General features: G+C 38.5%; 1 protein-coding gene, 1 long non-coding RNA gene and 2 other non-coding genes across 10 annotated transcripts in view; 2 read left to right on the forward strand and 2 right to left on the reverse strand.

The window, feature by feature from the left end:
• Window positions 1–798: 798 nt before the first annotated feature.
• Window positions 799–870, forward strand: Trnaw-cca (transfer RNA tryptophan (anticodon CCA)). Its single transcript has one exon. It is a non-coding gene; the product is annotated as a tRNA-Trp (tRNA).
• Window positions 871–3,077: 2,207 nt separating this feature from the next.
• LOC118271145 (E3 ubiquitin-protein ligase UBR1) overlaps window positions 3,078–24,803 on the reverse strand; it is a 52,604-nt gene continuing 30,878 nt past the window's right edge. For 5 of the 7 annotated variants that reach the window (XM_050695929.1, XM_050695925.1, XM_050695923.1 and 2 more), the window contains 21 exons: window positions 24,167–24,280; window positions 23,359–23,606; window positions 20,623–20,804; window positions 19,674–19,871; window positions 18,940–19,126; window positions 17,667–17,852; window positions 16,947–17,095; window positions 15,177–15,342; window positions 14,235–14,349; window positions 13,491–13,702; window positions 12,559–12,725; window positions 11,956–12,131; window positions 11,319–11,410; window positions 10,782–10,909; window positions 9,781–9,891; window positions 9,242–9,474; window positions 8,418–8,853; window positions 7,507–8,333; window positions 7,203–7,365; window positions 6,621–6,800; window positions 3,078–6,289 (listed from right to left, as the gene is read on the reverse strand). In XM_050695929.1, the coding sequence (XP_050551886.1) occupies window positions 6,143–6,289; window positions 6,621–6,800; window positions 7,203–7,365; window positions 7,507–8,333; window positions 8,418–8,853; window positions 9,242–9,474; window positions 9,781–9,891; window positions 10,782–10,909; window positions 11,319–11,410; window positions 11,956–12,131; window positions 12,559–12,725; window positions 13,491–13,702; window positions 14,235–14,349; window positions 15,177–15,342; window positions 16,947–17,095; window positions 17,667–17,852; window positions 18,940–19,126; window positions 19,674–19,871; window positions 20,623–20,804; window positions 23,359–23,606; window positions 24,167–24,280 (4,417 nt within the window). In that variant the 3' untranslated portion in view covers window positions 3,078–6,142. The remainder of the gene's footprint in view (window positions 6,290–6,620; window positions 6,801–7,202; window positions 7,366–7,506; window positions 8,334–8,417; window positions 8,854–9,241; window positions 9,475–9,780; window positions 9,892–10,781; window positions 10,910–11,318; window positions 11,411–11,955; window positions 12,132–12,558; window positions 12,726–13,490; window positions 13,703–14,234; window positions 14,350–15,176; window positions 15,343–16,946; window positions 17,096–17,666; window positions 17,853–18,939; window positions 19,127–19,673; window positions 19,872–20,622; window positions 20,805–23,358; window positions 23,607–24,166; window positions 24,281–24,803) is intronic. The other 2 variants (XM_050695927.1, XM_050695924.1) reach the window with 1 other exon arrangement.
• Trnaw-cca (transfer RNA tryptophan (anticodon CCA)) lies at window positions 10,314–10,385 on the reverse strand. Its single transcript has one exon. It is a non-coding gene; the product is annotated as a tRNA-Trp (tRNA).
• LOC126911058 (uncharacterized) lies at window positions 21,827–22,732 on the forward strand. The gene is made up of 2 exons (XR_007705609.1): window positions 21,827–22,138; window positions 22,525–22,732. It is a non-coding gene; the product is annotated as an uncharacterized LOC126911058 (long non-coding RNA).

Below are 24,803 nucleotides of genomic sequence, written 5' to 3' on the forward strand. Positions count from 1 at the left end.
AGTGCGATTTCTTATACATAATGTAAAAATAAACAATGTATTTCAGGCCTTATGAATAACGGAAACCTGTTCAAATGTGAGAATATGCCAAAATAACGTTTAATACAAGAATTTAAATATTTGTGTCAAACAATGATGATATAATTGTGTAATATTTAATTTATTTTTGTATAAGTGTAGCAGTGTAAGTATTAGACAGAAACATGAAATCATTGAGATATTAAATAAATCGTTTTACGTTGTTATTTGCTGTTTTATTTTACACTATCTTCTGTCAGCGGGTACGCCCGCGTTTCCGTGGGATAAAAAGTATCCAATCACCCAAATAAAGTCATACCCTGTCTGTATACCAAATTTCATCAAAATCTGCTCAGTAGTTTCAGCGTGATTGACGGACAAACATCCTAGCAAGCTTGCATATTTAATATTAGTGTTATAGCTTGATTAAATCACTCTTTCTTTGATATTTCCGAAGAAGTTAACATTGGCAATCTTAATAGGGCTACCATTTTTTGCTAGCCTTTCTTAGCATTGAATGATAAAGAATGTGTCTAATCCAACCTTGGGTCTTGCTATAATACCCGGGTTTCGGCTTGGAATTCCAAATCACCAATCAGTAATAAAAACCTCTTTTTAAGATTTTTCTTTAAAGATTAGCATAAAAAATACAAAATATAAACACACAATTTTACTGTGCAAGTGTGCAACTGTAAAAAAATATTCCAGGTAATCTGTCTACTCTATAAAAAAAGTAGGTACTTATGGAAACCGATCACTAATTTCGGCACTACCTTCAACGACTCCGTGGCGCAACGGTAGCGCGTCTGACTCCAGATCAGAAGGTTGCGTGTTCAAATCACGTCGGGGTCAATCCGCTCTTTTTGGATATTTTTCTTTTCGTTTTTATTTTGTGCTTTTCCATTTGAATAACATACATTATTTTTATGTTTTTTGTATTGAATAAAGTTATCAATAACTTTTTTATATTTTTATACACAGAAGACTTTATTACCGGAATTAACAGTAGGTGGCGCCACTATCAACGCTCAAAAAGTCGGCAGATCAGCAACAATAGTTATTGACTATTTCAGTGGTGTTTATTTAAATCTTTTGCTACTTACAATAAGCAGCCTACCAAGTTCAATTGATCCGGGATTCGAACCCAAGATTTCTTGCAATGTAGGTTGAAGTTGTATGCAATGCAACGTCATGCCTTTCATCTCCAAAAGGGTAGGCAGAGGTACACATTACGGCAAGTAGTGCCGCTATACAATGTACACCTACTTTCCACCATTTGTGTTATAAATCTCAGGGAATAGGGTGAAAGGGTGAGACTATTGCCATATACTGGGCACAATTCCAGACTCCATGCTACTACTAACAAGTCAAACCAGCTTAACCTTAGTAACGATTTGGCATGTATAGATGTCATGCGCAACGTGCCCTTGCGCCACCGACATGGGTTAGATGCCAAGAAACAGTTCACAGAGAAAAACAAAATGTCGATTTAAATCATACTTTCACGTGTTTTATTGAAATCTTAAGAACTGAATACCCAGTTATTAATATTGTACACTGTGAACAAAATTGCAATATAGTTTTTCTAATATTCCGTTGATACTAATTACATACTTAAATATCGGCTAAAAAAGCATATTTCTCGCGCCAATGGCATGTAGACATGCCGACTAGTATGTAGTGTAATTCAAGTAATATTAAAATTTTCAGCTAAATGACTCGCTTATTTTTTGTAATCCTATTAAAAAGTCATATATATATAACCTTAGTCTTTCAAGAAAAAAGGTAAATCCAACTAATTTTAAACTGAAAAATCTTGGGTATAATAGCTATAATTTACTATATTTTCAATATTATCGATATTGAACATAATAATTATACACTAATATGTTATTTTTTATATATTTTAAATTTCACGTGACGGTTTCAATTACAAGGCTGTTAATGAGCATAATAAATAAATACGATGTTGATTTTTTATATTTTTAAGTTTCATGTGACATTTTACAAATACAAGGCAACTATTTTAAGAATATGCTAAAGTGATATAAATAATATCACTAAATATCTGTACCTATTTATTATTTTTCAAATTTGATTACCTAATACATAAATGAACTCGATAAGTTAATTATTCAGCTACATACCCTAATCATAACGAGAGATTAAAAAAATGGATAGTTGACTGCGCCATTGGCATGAATGACATGCCAATGGCGCGTAACTGACATTAATAATAGTGCTGTAACTTGTCTGCAATTTTATATGTAAACGTGTGCTCAAAAGGTTGATATTTTATTGATAGTTGCTAAAATGAATGGTGTTAAGTTTATTACAGTGGGAGATTAGGTTAAATAAATATTCTTTTTATGTTATAAACAGTTTATTCAAAAAAATCAGACGAAAATTATTACTACTTTGGTTTATCGATAACATTTTGGATATCCCAAAAATTTTCAAGGTTATAACGTTGAATTTGTGGCTATGGAGGGCACACAAGCTTTTATAAGCACTGGCGGTCAAAAGGTTAACCAATTACTGGTTAGGCAAATTACATTGCCCGATCCTTTAATTAACCGGAGACCCTTTGCCCGGCAATCGCACTTGCGACTGCTCGACCAACGAGGCAGTCGGTTGAAGTTGAAAGATTTCTCATAGAAAGATCGTGAGGAAATCTGCACTCATGATTTCAAATAATTACTATGAGTTTGAAATGGCCAAACCGCCCTGAGCAAGTGTGGCGATTAATATTCAAAACTGTCTTAATATTGGTGATGTGAGTACAATTATACTGTTTTTTCTCAGCGTTCACGGGGTTACAGTACCTACATACTTTTTTTTAATGGTGGAAAATCATTCAATGGTTTCTCCCGCCCTGGGCGAGGCGAGAGGGAGGTCCGACTTTTACTGACTAAAAACCATCCGTTCCTACGACTTTTCGAGCGGGAGCCCCGGTAAACCCGCTCAGGTATCAGCTAAAATACTACGGGGCCCGTACATCACACTTTTTCTTACGGCGTACCTTCCAGGGTAAAATTAAGGTAATAAAAACAACAAAATAAATTCTTCAGAATGACTTATATTAATTTAAAAGGACATAGTATTTCGTAACGTACAACCGTTGGAACTTCGTACATTAACATATATTAATGGAACTAGCGATATAACGTTTATTTTTAATAAATATTTTAATATAACCGATCAGTGACGTCACTCACGACATGACGCTATAAAAATGATCAAGTAAGTCTGTTTTTAAATGTAAATATTTTCAGTAAGGAATATTAGAACATTAATAAGCATTGGATTTTAATAATATCTAAGATATTTATGTAGCTGCATAATAATGGGGCCTATAGTAATATTTTTGCCCACCAGATGTCACTAGTAGTTTTTCGTCAAACAGAAAATTTGTTTGTGTTACACCATTGGACGTTCAATATTTGTCAGCAGTTGTGATTGGACAAAAAATCTTTTTTATATATTTGCGCCATCTGGTGAGAAAGAAACAAAACCGTAGCCCCCATTAATTGAGAGGTATGTAAGTCTACAATTTCGTAGTCGTATACGAGTATACGAGGCTACGCCGGTAATGAATGTTCCCAAAATTATTTGTCTAAAGCAACTGTAATAAACTTTTATTATAACAAAACGTCTTTGGCATAACTCAAGCAGATTTAACAGTCGCACTTAGAGACATTTAATGATTACTTAAACTATTCCTTAGTAACGATTTTGTATCGAAAACAATTGCTAAGGACTGGGTTAAGTAACCATTAAATGACTGGGTACGGCGGTTGTCGATTTGTAACATCCATATTTAATTTTAAGTACTGATAAATAGATAATATTCTGCGACAAAATTCATATTTTTCTAGCTATTCCGTTTATACTAATTACATAGTTACAGTATTATTGCGCGTTGATATTTAATGTAGAATACGAAATATCGTAATGCGTATATCTAAGTATTAATAGTATTTATCATCAAATTGTCTCCTATCTCTAAGATCTTATAGAATCATTAATCAAATCTATGGCAATGCTTTCTGCGGTTCCAATAAATTCATGTTCATCTTTATATCTACGCTATAAGGTCTAATTTTCATTGCGTCTTGCAACTAAAAAACTTTGACACTACTATTTATTCTATATTATACTTTAATTTTACTAGCACAAAGTTGGTTTTTGTTTACGCTACTGTTATGTCAGGTATTTTGTCTCTGTCCTATTGTAAAGCTATATGTGCTAAAGAGATAAATATCAAGTAAGTACGACAATTTATTATAGTCTTTAACTACCGTACTCAGAGACGGTTAATGATTACTTAAACTATGCCTTAAGAACGATTTTGTTTTAAAAACAATTGCTAAGGACTGGGTTAAGTAATCATTAAATGACTCTGTGTAGGGCAGTAAGACATTTAATTTAAAGTAATAAATTAGTCTAGAAAACTAGTAAACGTGTAAAGCCAAAATAGTTCTTAGATATCAAAAAGAATCGGTTAATTTTGTCAATTAATTTCAAATATTAAGACCAGAGCGCATTCAGGTTTCAAGCTCAGGATTTTTAAAATACCTATATTTTTTTTTACTCATAACCTAAAACTTGAATATAGACTACAAAAATCCTTCAAAATAACCTGAAAACTATAGCAACACAGAGCATAACTTAATATTAATAAGAAACACGCGAGAAAACGTAAAATAAAAACAATATAAGGTTTGTGTCAAATATTTTAGATCTTTAATTAATAACACATCATAATTGTTAGTATTACAAAACACAATTTAAAAAGAAAATCACAGTAATTACATGAAGTGCTGCCATCTAGATATAAACACTGCAGCCCAATGTTGGAGTAAAAATTGGGCTTAAAGAGTTGTGTATGTACCAAATCCAATCAAGAATTAATTTCATACAAATTAATGTTGAATTAACTAATCTATAATTATATACTACTGGCTACCTTTAGAAGTTTGCTTTTTGAACGAAAACGAAACGAGAACGCGTTCGGCGCCCTAATTGGCCGGCTCGAATTAACCAATCAAAGCGAGAGAGAATAAGATCTAACCAATCAGAGCGTCGAACGCGCTCCCGTTCCGTTTTCGTACACCGTAACTAAGGGTAAAGATCCACTAAAATTCTTATCACTTCATTTTTTCTCACTTTTTCTTCCGTACAGTAATTCAACATTAATTATGAAAAATAACCTAATTGGTTGTTAAAAAGTTGCCATTCCGACAAGTACTGGTAATCTAGTAACACACTAGACATCGTGACTAAAACTGAAACGCAACTTATAATATTTTCATCTACGAATCACCGTAGTATATTGGCAAGTTGTTTGCGCAGCGTGGCATTAAAATATCTAAGTAATATAGCTTTTATTTGGCTAAAACTGTTATAATTCTAATTACCGAAATTAATACCTAAAATCTCTGGATTTTTTAATATCCAAAATCGATCTTTATCGGGTTGAGATTGGGTATAATTTCGGCTGCAGTAAGTATACGTGTTGTAACTATAGATGTAAAACCTTGCGAGTATTGTTTCATTGTAAAACAAAATGTAATATTTATTTTGTTTTATTCCCCAAAGGAAAGACAAGGTGTTTAAGTCCAATGTAACATGCACTTTCCACCCGTCGTCTTAAGAGTCCCATTGCATTTCACGTAATAGAAATTATCATTAATTAGATCACAAATCATATTTTTTATTTAAGTATTTGTGATCTTAAGAGAGAGAGAGAGTGAGAAATGCTTCACTAGTAACTAGACATGCAGTTCATTGATATGAGTCCCGTTGCGACTTGAAATTAGTAGAGCATTTCTCGATTACTTCCCGTGAATAAGGCGTAGATTTTAATGAAATCTCACGACAGTTATAATGACAAAATAATGAAAGTTTCTTTAGAAAACACACTAGCAAGGAGTTACGCATCTATTAACCCGTTGTCTGTCGGAACGCAGATCTACGCGAGACACAATGTGTTTTCTATTGTGTCTTATATACCGACATACAAGTGGTTAAACGTTGTATACTAGATTTATTCCCAGAATCGTCGTTGTCACGGGTGTTCATGACGACGGGGACGTAGGATTGTGTATGTGCGGTAGGTGTATCAAAGGTTCTGCCAGGTGGTGGTGACGAGCACGTTGGTGTCGAGTGCGCGCGCGATGCGCTCGTGCAGGCCGTGCGCCAGCCACAGCATGCGCAGCGCCTCGTAGCGGGACGGGCACAGCTGCAGCGGGTTGCCGCGCCGCAGGCCCTGCGGATATTTATTGTTTGTTATTACCTATACATTCATATTAGTCTTATGGGGCGTAAGAACAAATCATAGAAGTGTGTTCTAGTGTCTAATTCTGTTGATTGAGAAAATGAAGCCATAATTTTCTCCCAGGTTTTAAATGAAATGTTGAGTAAATCTCAACATTTCATTTAGGTTTTAAATGAAATGTTGAGTAAATCTCAACATTATATTTGAAACCTATCAGAGTAGAACAAATAGAGCTTATCTACTTTCTCCGATCTCTTCATGCATGCTCGTTGAAGGTATGTTATAGGCTAGGCTATTAAATCTAGTAACAAGTGTGGTGTACCTGGTCAGTTTCCCCGTAGGAGTCGAGGTATGGCGCGGGCAGCTTGGCGCCCCGGGCGGGCGCGGCCAGCAGCAGTAGCTCGCAGTCGCGCACGCGCAGGAAGACGCCGGCGCCGCCGCCGCAGCTGGCGCAGTGCGCCACCACTGCACCCACACGCTGCAGCTCCCCGCTGCGACCCCACTGTAACCACAACAAAAGTATTCCATGTAATAGGCTAGTTTCCTACTAGTCAAATTCAATACTTTTTTCGAAAGTGCGTTATGACGTCATAAATTTTTGACGTCAAATAGCAGACTTATTTCTAGAAATTTAGCTAGAAAAAATCGAAAATTAAATAGTTCATCAAATTTATGAATGAGAGTGTGATAATTTTTTAATATTTTATTGTATTGAAAAGTTGTAGTAATTTATTTTTGACCGAGGATACTACCCAATTATGATAATTTTAAATAAGCTTATTTCTTTGATATATGAGCTCACACTTGACCTTAGTTAGTTCTTTAGGAACTTCTTTTGTACCTAGGTATAAAGAGCCAGAGGATAATTTAGAACTATAAACTATATGTCTAAGAATGTACAAACCTTGGGTATGTCAGCCTGGCAGCAGTAGCTCTGTGAGCACAGTATCTGTCCGCAGACGAGGCACATGGTCGGCTTCTTGCTGTCCTCGCGCTCCGAGTTGGGACACGAGAATTCCGACACCAAATTCATCAGTTCCGAGAAGTCTTCTGGTAACGGGATCAAACTGGAAATTGCATAGTTCATGTTAAAACAGTCTATATAGAAGAGTAGAAATGTGATCATTTATTTAGTAGTAGCACTTATAATACAGACAAATCTATAGGATAGTGTTGCATTACATTATTATTAGAAGAATACAACTTACCTAGGAGGCTCCTTAGGTTCAGTGACGACATGAGCAGGAATCTCTCCGTTAAACCACTCCGTGGACAGTCCAGCCCATTCTGAGATCTTCTTCCTGGTTGTAGGAGTATCCACCAGGTCTTTGAAGGTACTCGGCATGTCCAGGTACCCGCACATAGACTCCCAAGTATCTCCCTTCACTACAGTCAACTCTTCAGGCGCGTTGATGTCACTCAAAAAGTGGTAGAACAGACAACAGCAGCGCAAGAACGTATGGCACTGACTTTTGATCAACTGCCATACTTCTGTTGGGTTCAAGTTATCTTCTAGCACTCCATTCCGTAACTCCTTCATGTAAGGAAGAAGGTTCTCTAAGTCTGCGTTCTTGAAGTCCTCCTGGCCTTCCATGGGCTCGCTCTTGCAAGCAGTGACGTCAGTAACGAGCAGTGCCCGGGCTAGCGTGGCTCGGAAGCATTGCAGTGTGAATTGCTTGGCGAGGTTGGTCGGCCGGGCCGGCCCTCCTACTTTGCAGAAGAGACTCGGAGCGGTTAGAACTAGGGCGACTAGAGTACCGAATGGTTCGTGAGTGAGTGGAGAGGTGTTCTCTAGAGTGTTTAGAGTGCTGAGTCCGTGGTGTGAGAGGTGTTTGGGGGACGACCAGACACAAGGCAAAGCCGCTGCCAGTCTGATCAGTGCCTGTAGAGTGTCCCTATGTCTGGCCGGCAGCTCGCCCAGTAACGGCCTGTTCTCGGCTTGTAAGACCGCGTTAGTGCTGATTATAGTGTACGATGTGGACCTGTAGAGGGCAGCACTTGATACGAAGCCGCCGTAGTCTGACACTGGAAGTATCTGTGAACAAATTGACGAGTTTATAAGCATTTTTCCTATTGTCTGGTAACTTGATTAAGTAAACAACAACATTAAAATACTCACACCAGCGAAATCGTCAATCAACCCTTTAGCGTAATCACTGTAGAGGGGTACTTCAGCTTCGAAGTGGACTAAGAACTCCCGTTTTAGAATGGTTTCAGCGTGTGTGGAGACGTAGATTTCAGTTGCATCAACTACTTCCCCGTCCTCCATGTCTGAGGACATTGCTCCAACGCTCCTGGCTCGGGCTTGGCAGTGCATTTCCTCACAGAATTCAGTGCAAACGTGAACGGATTCGGAGCTGACTTGGTGCTTTAGTTTGAGGATCAGGCTGACTGACTCATTGTAACTTTCTTCGGTCAGTGGTGGTAAGGGTTCTGGTGGTATGGACGGTGCGGGGAGCAGAGGTAGTGCAGTGTTACAGAGTCGCTCGCATAGAGGACACAGGTATTCTTTCTTTTCAACGTCAAATGCTGCTGGTTGGCGGCCGCGATATGGTCTGAGGAAAGAGTTGGATTGTTACTTTTTATATTGTTAAAAAAAATACAAGGTTTGAATATTTGTACTTGAAATTCCTAATTCGTAAATAGGATTTTAGAAAAGTAGAACCTTGAATAACATGTGATCGCAGGTTTAAAACAAAATATTTAGCGCTGAAGTTGTGCAATCTCGAAGCTCGAGCACCTAGCTTCACTGATAGAGAGACTGACGGAAAATTCGATTTGACGTCGCAAAAGTGACTAATTCAGGATTAATTCAAAATCACAAAAATCTACTTTTGAATATTTGAATCACTCAACAACTTCTACGTATAACTTATCACCAACAATCAATTGATCCATGCAACAGAACCAGTGATTTGATACGTTAAGGCAAGTCGTCCATACCTCCTGTTCTCCTTGTCCTGCACGTTGTCGACGTAGTTCCTCCAGCAGGCGGCGTGCAGCGCGTGTCCACAGCTGGACACGTGCGGCTGCAGGCCCAGCCCGGCCGGCAGCCACGCGTGCTGCCACGCCGCCGGCACGCGCCCGCACGGCCCCACCCGCAAGCGGTTCAGCACGCTCGACTGCTGCACGAACGCTACCAGGACCAGTGGGTCCGTTTTCAGATCTACGCGAGCCTGGTAAAATGTAGAAAAACATTCTTTGTTAGGGTCAGTAAACATGCAACAGGATCGGTAAAATCATTCAATGACTTCTCCCGCCTTGGGCGAGGCGGGAAGGAGTGTCAGACTCTTACTGACTAAAAACCCCGTTCCTACTCCTGCTTTTCGAACCGGAACGCCGGTAATCCCGCTAGGTAGTCCGCAGCTCCGGATTTGCAGATGTCACTGGGCGATGCTGATCGCTTACCAACAGCTGATCGTTTGCGATATATACCATGCAATATGGTGGTTATTGAGCTATGGTAATAATGAAGTACGTACCTCCTCCTGGCACATGATACAGATGCGCGCGGGCTCGGGTACTCCGCCCCCCCAGACGCCGAGCGCCGCGCCGCAGTACAACGGACGAAGCTCCTGCTCCTCCGCCGTCACCTGGAACAACATCACATGTCGTTATTATCAATTAATCAATTACTCACCAGGCTACGAGAATTCAAAGCTAGACTAACGTCCGAATACTGAAATGCTACTCAATTTTAAGACACTCTCAAATGTAGTACTGTCACTATCAATTCTTTATAAAATGACAGAGATTGCACGATATTTAAGTACAACTTGAAATTGAGTAGCGTTTGAGTATTCGGACGTATGACTATAAAAGAGAGGTTTGCGAAAATCTCTGCGCTTAGCAGGCGAATTTAAAAGCCTATGTTTATTGCATAAAAATTTAGAATTTCATAGAAATATTATAATAAAAAAACTAGGTTTAAACTCAAAATGGATTTAAATAAAATAAATGTTCAAAACAATACAAAAACTAAATGCGTATCTAAAAATATCCAAAAAGAGCGGATTGACCCCGACGTGATTTGAACACGCAACCTTCTGATCTGGAGTCAGACGCGCTACCGTTGCGCCACGGAGTCGTTGTAAGCAGAGTCGAAATAAGTACTCTATATTTAAACGTATCAAACAATGAGAAAAAACACTTTTTTTATAGATATGCTGAATTTATACATTTTACAACTCTTGTTATATTTGAAAAATAAATTTAACATTATCAAATATACTTATTATAGTTATTCGAGAATTATAACTAAAGTAACATAAAAAAGCATATTATTAACAAAGTTTTAAGTTATAAGTTGTACATATTTATTTATTACTTATTTAACTTTTTATTTCCTGTAATACAAAACCGGTACGGATCGAAAACGAAATGTATATTATTAAGAAGTGGAAACTATTTATTTTTGACAAAGGAAGGTGCCCAATAAATAATAATACTATACTAGTAGTAATTAATATCAATGGTATATTACCTCAGTAGTGGTCTCCTCGAAGAGTGTGGCGTTCTTTGATATGAAGTTGTTCATCTGCGTCTTCATCTGTGCCATCAGCTTAGCACGTCTTTCTGCGGCTAACTTGGCGCGACGTGTCTTTTCTGTTTCTAAAAATAAAAGGTTGTTTTTTTTTAAACCAAGCTAATATATTATGTAGTTACTGCGACACTTAGGTTTTTTGTACTTCTTTGCGCTTTATTTGCTATGTTGCTCAATATTACTCATGAATACGAGCCTTTAGCGTGGCTTGAAACTAGTCGAGTTACCTCGTCAAACAGTTACTTGAGTGAAAAATAATTATTTTTAAGTTCAGACAAAAAATTACTGACAGACACATATAAGACTTACTGCCATACTCACAATCATTTAATGGTTACTTAACCAAGTCCTTAGCAATTGTTTTCGATACAAAATCGCTATTAAGGAATAGTTTAAGTAATCATTAAATGTCACTGAGTGCCGCAGTTACAGACGGTCTAACTGACTGTTACAATGATTGTAAGACAGTGTACATACCGGCCGCATCGTCGTTGGTAGGTTTCTCCTCCTGGTCCGTGTCCATGTTCTCGCCGTCACCGATGTGTTCATCGGTCTGTCCAAGCAGAGATCTGTAGAATAACATTTAAAATTAGAAATCTGAGATTAAATATATATTTTTTTATTGTTGCCCCACATTAGAATTTTCTCCTGTGTCGTGGGTGCGTTTACAAACATACAATGGTCACATGTCACATGACACGCCAGTCACCGATGTGTTCATCGGTCTGTCCAAGCAGAGATCTGTAGGAACAATATTTTAATATTAAAGCTCTGAAACTAAATATGATCATTATCTGCTGTTGAATTAGCGAGGCGAGCCCGGTGTGAGTAAATACATATTAACGGTTAAAAGGAAATAGGGTATAAGCGACATTTTGGTCAAAAATGAGTTTATTATGCTATCCTACGTAAAAATGTCCACTCTTTCGAATCCGCTTACTCTTATGGCTCTACGATGACTTTTTTGGCGTTTATACCCTAGAAAAAAAAAAACATTTTCCTAGTATTCTTTCGACGACCGACGAGTTTAAACGGCTCTCCTGAACATTTAATTTTTTGTCGCTTGTACCCTATTTCCTTTTAACCGTCGATGTAGAGTACAGTAGCTCCTGACCGTATCTTGTGGTGCAGCCAGCGCGCGAGGTCGCGGTGCGCGTCGAGGCGCGGGCTGGCGGCCAGCTGCTGCAGCAGGGCAGCGAGCCCAGTACGGGCGGCCCCCTCCGCGAACTGCACGAACTCGTAGTGCCCGCTCTCCTCGTCGCGCAGCGCGTAGCCTATCAGGTGCAGCGCCTGCAAACATACATCATTTTGTTAAAAAACATCCACTTTGTATCAATCCACCTGTGACATTACGGCTAGCCATATAGAAAAACAAGATCACTTTGTCAAACGGCGACTGAACAAGTAGCCAGATTTCATAGTGAATGATTCTACAATAAATGACTTACGTCTTAGCCTTAGCTTAGCCTCATTGTAGTTATTTCACAATTTCTAGTATAGGATGACCACGACTATGTGTACTAATAAAATGAAATGCTAGTCCAAGATACTCCATGTCGGCCGAACTGCACGAAGTTTTCAGTTTTTTCATCATGACTATCTTTTTATGGTTTTCTAAGGTGTTAAAATGATAGTTATATGTAAATAAAGTAAATAAAGCTGTATAATGTAAAAAATGCTAAAATTTCAAGTGTCCCATCTTCAAAATAGACCTTACCTTATGTACTTGTGTCTCGGAGAAGGACCTGGCCCTAAGGTCTAAGGCCCGTTCGAGCACAGTCTTCAATACATGGTGGACCGCATCACATTGCAGCAGGTTGGCTATCAGGCGGAATGGAGGCGCCAACTTTGGGAGCATTGGAGGGGGACAGCATTCTGGAAGACCTGGAAAGAAATACATATTTTAAGGTAATAAAAATTTTGTACATCACAGTCCAGTCATTTCATGTTTATCCTTACACATTGCTACCAATTATATATTGCTATTGGAGTTTACTTATTTTGTTTACGTGCGCCATCATATGCGCCGTAGCTGTTCATTATACAACTCTCTGAAGTACATATTTTAATCTATCGTTGGCTTACGGGGTATAAGCAACGAATTTTGAGAATTTTGACGCGATTTTTCCGAATTTACGTATGATATGACATAAATGATGTTTTTATTGTAACTTTCGTGAGACATACCTACTTAATTAATTATTATATTATCGGCTTACTCAATCGCCGCGTTGTGTGTCGCGGAATGCTGCTCATGAATATGAGCCTCTTGCATGGCTTGAAACTAGTCGAGTTCCTCGTCAAAACATTCCGTGAGTAAGCCGATAACATAATAATTAATCTCTTTTACTTGATGGAAATTATTTATGAAAATATATAGCTGGCTTACGGGCTATAAGCAACGAATTTTGAGAATTTTGACGCGATTTTTCCGTATTTACGTATGACATACGTCTGTGTTTCCTGATGGGTATAACCTGGGTGTTTCAAACCCCAATGAATAGGTTGCTTATGGGCAGACGTGCTTCGTAGGTTGCATCATCACTTACCATCAGGCGAGATAGCGGCCAAACGTTGACCCATTAAATATACAAAAAGAAAAAAACATACAAATGTTCTAATGACATTTATCATGTTGAGATAACAAACCTGCAGCCTTCCTCCTGTTCCTCTGCTCCTCCTCACTCCTGGACAGTTCCTCCCTGGTGTAGTGGTAGAAGAAGGTGTCGTACTCGTCGTACAAGTGCGGCTTTAACTTGTAAACGCCGCGGTTATTCCCACCGGTGGGCTTGATGAAGTCTGCCACCTTGTGGATGACGGCTTCTAAACCAGTCTCGTGGAGCTGGTCTTCTGGGAGACATCTGAAAGAATATTATCATGAGAAACTACAGCTGGAGTATGGGGCTCCTCTACATAAGAGAGTTTGCTATGTCTACGATTGGCAAACGGGTTTGAGATCACAATTCATAAGTTTTAGGTTTTTCAACGAGTACTGTTGCTCGATCTGTACCTTTAGTACGAGTTTGCTTTACATTTAAAGTATGTAATCGAAACGAGAGCGTATTCAGCGTTCTGAGGGCTTAGTACAAGTTTATTTTACGTTTATCGAGATGAGATTTCTTTGCGTTTGAAGTAATCGAAACGAGAGTGCGTTCTGTGCTCTGACTGGTTAGTTCATTCACGCCGGCCAACCAGATATTCGAACGCGCTTTCGTTTCGATTACTTTAAACACAAAGAAAACTCATACTAAGGATACTGTCTAATCTGTATTCCCGTATTTGACTGTTACGACACTCGCGGAAAGAGTAGGTTTAGTGACAACATGTATTCTACTCTGAATTTTATGCTATTAAAATAATATTTGTTTAGTTATTACAAGGAAGTGAGGTTACCTGTTGAGTTCCGAGTGTGGCATGGGCTTGACACACAGCATCTGTATGATCTCCTTCATGGTTCGGTCCTCGTTGGTCACCTCGCCCACGCCGGGCACGTAGCGGGCGCCGTAGACTGGGAAATTATAATAACTATGTAAGTTTTGACGTAGCTCAAAGGATTAGCAAGCTAAAGTGGCAGTGGGCCGGTCACATTTGTCGAAGAACCGATAACCGTTGAGGTAGATGTGTTCTAGAGTGGAGAGCGCGTTTAGGCAAACCTAGTTTAGGGCGCCCTCCAGTTAGGTGGACGATATCCGCAATGGTTGGATGAGGAAAGCTGAAGATCGAGCTCAGTGGCGTCCGTCCAATAGGGGACGAAAACAGGCATCAGCCGGTTCTCATTCTCATTCTCTCATCATCAGATGATGATGATGATGTAAGTTTCTCTGTTTTTTTTTTTTTAATAAGACAGTGCGGTTAACGAGCATACGTATCACCTGATGGTAAGCGGCGCTGCCCATGGCTTTGCATCAATAGGTCCGTAAAACCGGCGTGAAACGATGAGTCTACCATGAGTGAGATCACCAGACGCCTAATCCTCCTGCAATCTCAATTCTCAAGGCCGGCAACGGACTTGTAAATCTTTTAGTATTATGGGTGTTCAAGTGTGGCGCAGATTACTTACTATCAGGTGATCGGTCTGCTAGTTTGTTGACCTATTCTATATAAGTTTTTAAACTGACATGGTCATTAACACTAGAATTAGAACTTGAGATATGGGATATTTACCATGTTTCTCTTATCTATGAGCGCAACTGTTGCAAGTTCATCCGTGATCATGACACTTGCAACAGTGCCGAAATATCGGAAACTCATAGAAATAGATAAACATGGTAAATATCCCGTTTTAAGTTCTAATACGACCTATTCTATATTAAAGAGTAATTGAACAATGCTTACTGGTGATGAGTAGTCCTAGGAACTCTTCAAGCATGGAGATGGTATGTCTGAGGTTGTCGTCCTCCAGGCTGCGTTGCTCATAGTCGGGCCGCGCCCAGTCCAACAAGTTGAACTTATTCATAACGTGTATTATGAATTCGTTGCTCTCTATCAGAGATGCCCCGATCTGTAATATAATACAATATTGGTTACTATCGGGAATTTATTTCATAGTAAGGGTAATGTGGCGTTTCGTATTTATATTTAAAGTAACTAGGGTTGTGATAAAATCAAATTAAAATGTATCGATAAACTTCACATACAATAATAGACATATTTTAACAAAATTGTATTATCACCACAATACTAGTAACTTTAAATACCGAATGTTAGAGTACCGTTCTTAAATGAAATCGAGCTTCTACTTAATAGAAGAAACTCAGTACATTGCCGTCCTAATAAGTAAGATTTCTTTTGGGATTATGGTTTGTGATGTACAATCACAATTACATCATAATGACCATTACAGGTTGTGCCTAGCGCCTATTCACACATCTAATATTGCTATGTCATAATTTGATAAGATTGCTAGTCGACTTTTGATTTCTGTACCCCTAGTATGAGTTTGCGAGCGTGAATCGAGATAATTGGTTGGTTTATTCGAACCGGCCAATTAGAGCGCCGAACGCCCTCTCGTTTCGAGTAGTTTAAACGTAACGCAAACTCGTACTAAGGGTAGTTTTTTTTTTTGTTTAGTTAGTAGTTTTTTAAGATTTTGTTTGTAGTTTTCAAAATTTTTGCGCACGTTGATTACCCGCCTGTATAAAATCATATTTTAGCTTTAACCTTTAAGTACCGACGCGTGGTCTGACAGACACCTTGATGCTTACGAAAATCTAGGTACATATGTTAGAGTGGACTTATCACCCTGTGAGTCTAGCTTCTACCCCTTAGTTAGTCGACCAGGAGCGTTCATGGAAAATTGCTGCCGTCCTAATAAGTAAGATTTTCTTTGGGATTATGGTTTGTCTATGTGGTCACAATTACAAGTTCACTCACACCGCAATGACCATTATCGCTATCGCATTAAGCTACTTCGAGCTTGCAGCGGCAAGTATCACACATAAAATATCTTATAGCAGAAGGGTCATAAGTACAATTAATATTGCTATGTCATAATTTGATAAGATTGCTAGTCGACTTTTGATTTCTATAGTGCAACAAACCTGTCTGCAAAGCGTATTTGTGAAGGTAGCTGGAAAATCCTCCAATTTGGTGCCTTGCGATTTTTACGATATTTGTTGATTATGTGTAAAGTATAATGATTTTTTATTTATATGATTATTGATCTTTAAAAACCAAGACGTTCGGAAAATATATATTGCTTTGTTGAATCATAGTAGTCAACAAGATAAACCCGCTAACTTTTTCCGTTCAAAAAATGTGCGTCTGGATAAAAAAAAATTATCCCTAGTAATTAATGGCCCCATACTGTTACTTTATTGTTTACCCCTATATAATAGCTAAATACATATACAACACAAAAACAAATATATTTATATGATATATTAATAAACATCAAAGATTTCCATAATAAAAAGCTGGTGTCTGGCAGACCTCACGTCGGTACTTATGTAACTGAAATTGGACGTCGGTACTAGAAGGTTAAGGTTTGCTGTCAGAGAACCCAATTCTGGGTTAAGCTCGCCTTTGTACATAAGCTTTCGAGATTGTATGTATCTGTTTATATTTGTGTGTGTGCAATAAAGTATAATAATAAAGTGATCGTACCTGCAACATGACGATGTCTCTGTCGAGCATCTCGGCGCGACACTTGACGTTCTGGTAGAAGTAGAGCTGGTTGATGAGGGCGAACCCGTTGCGGCGCCACATGCCCGCGTGCACCTGCCCTATCATCGCCATCGTCTGCAGGACTGGCTCTGGAAGAAACAAGGCATATTTTCAGTTATCTTTTTCATAAGACATTCATCGTCATGTCTTTTATTTTCGAAGGGACAGGCTAGGTTGTAAGTCCCATGTAATAAGTGGTGTACCTATTGCCATATACCGGACACATTTCCAGATTCCGTGCTACTACTGAGAAATTTTCCACTTTGTCCGACCAGGGAAGCGAACGGCCAACGAGGCAGTTATAAGAAATCTGTATATTCTTTTATTATTATCATCAGACGTCCCATGCTGGACTAAGGTCTTCTCCTTAATCTAATACGTAGAACAACAGCTCGCCACTTGCGTCCAATGGCTTCCCGCGAGTCGGACAATGAATATTCACTAACGCATCTGATGCTCATATGAACACATTACATTGCATGATAGGGAAGTTTCGAAATGTCAAATGATATTTTATAAGTTTTTTTTTTAATTAATTACGGAAATTCGCAAAAACAAATAAACATGGTACATATCCCGTTTTAAGTTCTAATAATAGAATTTTATAAGTATCTACAAGATAGAGTATTATGATGTCATAATACTTGAACGATAACGTACCAATGAGTTCAACAGGCGTGGGTTTAGGTTTGTCCTGTCGGTCGAACTCCTTGCTGTGGTACGACAGGCCGTGGTTGTGCAGCAGTAGATGCAGGCCCGCGATGTACCGCGACAGTGGACGGTGGATGGACACGGGTTTAGTAGACACATCATACGGGATCACTGACGCGCTCTGGTTGCCCAGCTCTGTAAGAGAAACGCATTTATTTTCATTAAACCACATAAATAGACGGCAGTATTGTGAAGCGCAGAACCGATCGAAATGGGGGACCTCTGTGGACGCCCTCTAATCATCTAGAGGACATATGACCATAAGTCAAGTCACAGGTACGATTGGTTTAGACGAAATGTCAATGTCGAGAATCGTAAACGTTTTTAGACATGTGTGTAACTATGAAGACCTCGATATAACGAATTCATTTGTATACTTAGTTTTGTCGTACAATCAAAACTGACCAAATTATATGCATCTAAAGTTTTGATGACTTGAATTTCTCATACAAAATTAACGTTGTACTGTGACGTCATAGTACAACGTCTCATATATACAATGTGATAGGGGTCACGACTTCTAACCCGTTAAGACTGACGTTCGTACATCTAATTTTATCGATAAAAGTCGGGGTCTGGTTGAATCCCCTCCCCTAAAAGTTATGGCTATTTTAATATTTTTTTTACTTTTTTTGATATAAAAGGTTGTATGCGTCGTAGAAACAAAAAAAAACGACAAACGGTAGCTAATAACCTTGGCTAACTAATTCATTACTTTTTTCATATGTTTGATAATGTTTTGGTGAGAAAAAAAATCATTTGTGAATTATTTTTACCGAAAAACTCACTATTTTTCAATATTTTCAATTAGGGTTCAACCCCCATATATTTTTTTTGTCGATAAAATTAGATGTAGTACTCAGCCTTAACGGGTTAGAAGTCCCAACCCTATCACATTGTATATATTTTTAATACTTATAACTAAGTAGATAGAGTAGTAGATTATCACTTAATAATGTTTAAAGCTATGTAAATATAAGAATGTGTAAGTATTTTTTAATTTACGTAATATTAACATTCTCCATTGTTCTTATAACACCAGAGAAATTACTGGGAGATTGGAAGGGGGGGGGTGATCCTATATCCCCCATTCATACAACATAACGAAAGCGTTGATACACGCTGGTTTTCTGTAAGACCGTAACATTACTAGCCCATTCATGCCAAAGCATTGCATTCCCTCATTTCCCTAAAGAAGTTACTTGTATCCTGAGTTACTGACCATAGTAAACCTTGGGCGATGGAGTGTAAGTCTCGCTGAATTTCCTGAGCGCCATGCGGTACAGGGCCGTGGCCAGGGTCTTCTCTGCCGCGCACCATTCCAACGATAGCGTGATGCTGTGCGCTAGTTTAACATGCAGATTGAAAGCAGACTCCCATTCTGGCTCGTACTCCATATGTTGACCGACCTGGTGATAAGAGTTAAATTTATTTTATTTATCTTATGTATATTACCTGACATAGTGAGCGAGCCTCTAATTAAACATCTTCAACAGGTCAAATTTATACGGGCGCAGATTTAAAAAATCTACCCAAAATGAGCTAAATAGCCCGCGCGTTTTTTTTAAATCTACGCTGTGTAGATAATATATTTTATTTTTATGTTTACGCACAATTATAATTTCGTAAATAGAATTAATAACTGAATTTTCGTTTAAATATGCTTTCGACTGTGCGTCCATATAAACTGATCCAAAACTAGGCAGAACCCGAGACCTTGTGTTCAATTAATCAAACGCAATAATGATTTAATTACTATCTTATTAAGTATTATATTATAAAACGAATATATACTAAGTACTAGTACTAGATGGAAACGAGAGCACGTCTGGCGGTCTGATTGGTTCGTTCTTTCGCGCCGGCCAATCAGAGTGTCGAACGCGCTCTCGTTTCGATTACTTTAAACATAAAGCAAACTTATACTAAAATGATTCTAAGACAAAAAATGTTTCTAACCTGTCTGACAACGGAGTCCATGCCTTGCATCATGACAAGTAGGTTCAGCATGAGGGACATGCCATGCATGAATCCCTTGCGAAGGTCGTCGTCGAAGGTAGTGGGGACGGAACTGAGGAGGTACTTCACGTCGTACAGTATAAACTGCGCACGCTTAAACGGAATTGGAATGTGCGCCCTGTCGAATTCTAGGCGACCCTGTAACAACGGAAAATAATATTAGAACGTCACCTTAATACAAAAAAGGGTAGGCAGAGATACATTACTTCTTATTCTTTTAAGCACTTTTGGAGTTATATTTAATATAGGGCGGGACTGTTAGGATACCCCATGACTGTTAAATTTTCAGAAACTGAAAATACTTAAAGAAGGTACTGTAGTACAACTGGAAATCGAATCCGTAGCTACTTGATTAATAGTCATAATATTAGTTAACAAGCAGGCGGATCACTTGATGGTAAGCAATCGCCGTCGCCCATGGACACTTGAAACACCAGAGTCGTTGCCGGCCTTTTAGGGGTTAGGAATTTAAGGGTTGTTGGGGAGTCGGGGATTGGGAAGGGGAGCATTGGGCTTCCACTTAACCTCCCTCCTCACTTACACAAACAACGCAAGAGTTGTTTCACGTCGGTTTCCTGTGAGGTCGTGGTATAACTCCGGTCGAGCCGGCCCATTCGTGCCGAAGCATGGCTCTCCCACACTTCCAACTTATATTCCCTGATGGCGAAGTTTGCTGAAAAATCCCTAACCTAGAGTATAATAAAACTCATTCGGAGCTGTTGACAACGTAAAAGGTTACCGGGGCACCGGCTCAAAGCAGGAGAAGGAACGGGGTGGTTTTTAGTCAGTAAGAGTCTGACACTCCCTCCCGCCTCACCTAAGGCGGGACCGCCTCACTAAGGCGGGAGAAGTCATTGGATGATTTTCCCCCATCAAAAAAAAAACTCACCGTTTGTTGGTTACAGCGTCGATTACATTCGCTAATGAAGGTATTCATGACCACAAATAGCGCGTCGTGTTTCGCGATGAGATGGTGCGCCAAGGTCGGCGTGGTGTACAGCTGTACCGAGAGCGAAGATATCGAGAATGTGTGGTCGTGGTCATCTTTGATGAAATCCTTGAGGATTGAACCTGGAAATAAATTAATCAAAGTCAAAATTGGCCAAGGATTGGCCGCAAAAAGCTTTTAACAGAGAGGAGTGGAAGGAAGGTAGGGAGGCCTTTGCCCTGCAGTGGGACGATCATGCCTGAAATCTAAATCTAAAGTCAAAATTATTTATTTCAAATAGACCAGGAAGGCACTTTTGAACGTCAAAGCAAAATATAATAATATTAATAACGTCTGTCTGTCGGTCAGTCCTCTAGTGAAGCTATTTGCTCGTTCCAAAGTGTAGATTCCTATGGAGAAGAACGAGCAAGAAACTCCATAGGTTACTCTTTATCAATCAGATTCACAATACAATTCTTGGTTACATTGTTTCGTTAATAAATGTCTAATAGCTGAACGGCTAACAGCCGTACTCAGCGACATTTATGGATTAATTACTTAAACTGTTCCTTAATAACCATAATTAAAGAACAGTTACTAAGGACTGAGTTAAGTAATCATTTAATGACTCTGAGTGTAGCAGTAAAATAAAAGTATAAAGATTAATTATGGGATCCTTCAATAACTTGTTTTATGTTGTCTTAAATTGAAGGAATATTATGTGTAGTGTATTATATTATTGTCATGTAAGTGTCTCCTTTTTGGGAATCCAAATAAACAACAACACTGCTGGCGCCAAACCCCCGACCTAAAAAAATCTACATATATATAGCAATTGATCAAAATAAACATTGTTCCTACCTAAACATGCTGAATTTTATTATATTTTAAAATATCGTCTTAATTTTTATACTAATAATCAATACATCAAAACACAAACCGAAATTTACGGCAAATAAAGCAAACAAATAATATACATTATCTTATAAATGAATATAAAGTAACACTGCGAATATACTGGCAACCCACACCCCACACCAAACAATGTAAAAAGAACGAGTCACTGAATGATAGGAATGAATATAAATGTAGCAATGTTATACATCATTCAACATTGCATCAAAATGCAAATAAAATTTCTAATTTTAAACACAATTTACGGGAAAATAATTGTAAAATAATTTACTTTATCTAATAAATAAACAGGAAGTAACACTGCGAATATACTGGCAACCCACACTCGCGACCATAAAGAGTGAATGAAAGGAATGAATACAAATGTCATTGACAGATGGTCTGTGAACTTGACAAGACGCTGTTTGTTATCAGTTCAGTTTGTACACATTGTCGGTAAGACAGCGGTACGGAAAGGTGTCGAAGTAGTACATTAATTATTTTGTGATTTTATTATTAAATTAAATCAGAAAACATGAGCCAAAAACGCAATTTTTCTGATAGCTGTGCAGAAAAAGAAAACGTAAGTCATTTTAATAATTATTATTGATAGCTAGCGTGGTATTTTATTTTTGTTATTTCGTGGTATTTTACGAAATGACGTCATTATTTATAATATATTTTATTAAATTTGCAATGATATCGCTGATATATCAAAGCGGTTATTGAGAATATTATATCAGCTTGTATCTGTCCCTTTGCTGGGAAGAAGCCTCTTGTTATAAGCATTTTGCAAACAAGCATTAATCACCACGCTTGCTCTTAGCATTTAGGCTGAGCGATAGTACATAGCATGAAATAAGATATATCTTGGTGGGTAAAAGATAATTCAGAATAAAACACAAACATAATTTCGAAGCAAATACATGATAAGTAAGATACAATTTATATAATTTTTGTTGATTACAGGACAACGATGATCACAAGGAGACTGAGAGACTAAAAAGATGGAATGCAATATCTGCAAAAGAGCGCAGGCTAGCACGGCAAATACACAGAACGTCAACACAATTGTTCATCTTAAAACATAGACTTAAGCGTGAAATTGAAGAATATAGAAAAGAGTGTGAAGATATTTTAAACAATAATTGATTATTAAATGTATTATTAAGTTTTAGTACGGCTTTTTATTTTAGAGTAAAATGTGTAGTGCCTTGTACGGTAAAAAACGGTAGCTAGATGTTCCAATTGTTAATAAAAAGATTATGGGGGCCGAAGCCTATGTTGAGCAGCGGACGTCTTCTGGGTGTTAAATGATTCATATGAGAAACATACATGTTTTTGAGGAGGGATGCTATTAGGCCGAGGTAATCAGCCGTTATTGGTTTTGTGTACACTAAGCTTTTTATTAGATATTGCTCTTATAACACGAATAAAAATGTTTTTTTTTTTTAAGATCAGTGACTGATATTATTATTTATTACTAGCAAACTCGGCGAACTCCGTTTCGCCACCAATAAATTTTCTTTGCTACAAACCTCACGGAGCCCGAGACCTTTCCAACGAATGTAAAACCGTGGAAATCGGTTCGTGCGTTCTGGAGTTATAGCGTCAGGAAGGAAAACCCGACTTATTTTTATATTATAGATTAGCCTAAGTAGAGACAAAGCCAAGGCCTTGTTTGTGTCATATATTTAGTTTAATAACCGAAAGTAGACTGATATAGAATGCTCGTTAAGGGATTTAGCCTGCCGGTGGAGTTCTGTACTTAAGAAACATTAAAATAAAATAAATAAAACTCACCATAATTCTTAGTGAACAGTATGGCCATGGCCCTCTTGGTTGAGTAGTCCATCAGGGTCGTGGCGATGAGTAGCCTGTGCCAGGCGGTGCGGGCGGCTTTCCACATGCGTGAGTCGTTCTGCATGACCCCACAGGCGACCCCGCCACCACCCCCTACCGATGTGCTAGCCCCCCAAACTTCTTCCCCAAGCGCCACTTGACTAACGGCCAGCCGAAGACTTGGTTCTTGACTGACGAAGTTTTGTAACCTTGGTTTTTGGAATAAAACAAGTTTAAAGCCACTGACGAAAGTATAGCATATAACAGAACGGAAGACGTTCACTCACGAGGTGGACAGATGACCAAATTAAGGTAGCAGGGTGCCGTCGGCTAAGCTGTCCTCCATTTCAATCAGACGGAGGCTCAATCCCACGTACTTGCAACTCATCTGGTGTTGCGGCGACACTTGGACGTACATTGCTTACCACTAGGTGATTGCTCGTTTACCATCCTATGTCATGAAAATGTACCGACCTTACCTTACCTCCTCGGAAAATATAAATGAAGTATTGAGGCTGATAGGAATAGCCTGAACAACGTTCAGGGCTTTGAATTTGAACAAAAACGATATAGGCACTCTCCACAAGATATTAAGTAAGCCAGGTAGTGATGATGCAAGAAAATTGTTCAACTTCATGGCCTTGATCAATTGATTCCGTTGGTTTGATGTATAAATACACTGTATTAGGGTACGATGGGACTGACATACGCTGTGCGTTATAAAAGTCCCTAAAAATTCATAACAATTAAAAAATGAAGTAAAACTCACCAATGCAGTAGTTTCATAGCGAAGGTCTGATGCGCGATGACGTGGGCGTGCATGACGAGCACCTTGAGGCCGGGCCCGTGGCGCGACGTGAACCTTTCGAACATCGCCGTACAGCTGAGCACACATCTTAACATCATCCCACACCAGCCAGACCAGGGAGGCGATACATGACAGCGAAACATGACAGTACACTGACAGCGCGGGAAATCTGACGTTTACGTCGTCAACTACTTTATTCTTTTGCTAATAGGCTACTTTCCTACTAGTCAAATTCAATACTTTTTCGAAACGTCAAAAACGATATTTTCTATGAACTTTGTATGAAATAGTGCGTTATGACGTCATAAGTTTTTGACGTCAAATAGCAGACTTATTTCTAGAAATTTAGCTAGAAAAAATCGAAAATTAAATAGTTCATCAAATTTATGAATGAGAGTGTGATTATTTTTTAATATTTTATTGTATTGAAAAGTTGTTATATTTATTTTTGACCGAGTATAGTACCCAATTGATTTCTTTATTGTTACATTTAAAATATGGTAGATGATTTAAAAAAAAAGTTTTTATCTAATTGTCCAGTAAAATCTTAGATCGAGGCCCCATTTGACCGCTGCACTGCGTTTGCGTCGTCGCAGCA

Source organism: Spodoptera frugiperda, chromosome 9 (genome assembly GCF_023101765.2).
Source record: "Spodoptera frugiperda isolate SF20-4 chromosome 9, AGI-APGP_CSIRO_Sfru_2.0, whole genome shotgun sequence".
Classification (NCBI taxonomy): Eukaryota; Metazoa; Arthropoda; class Insecta; order Lepidoptera; family Noctuidae; genus Spodoptera; species Spodoptera frugiperda.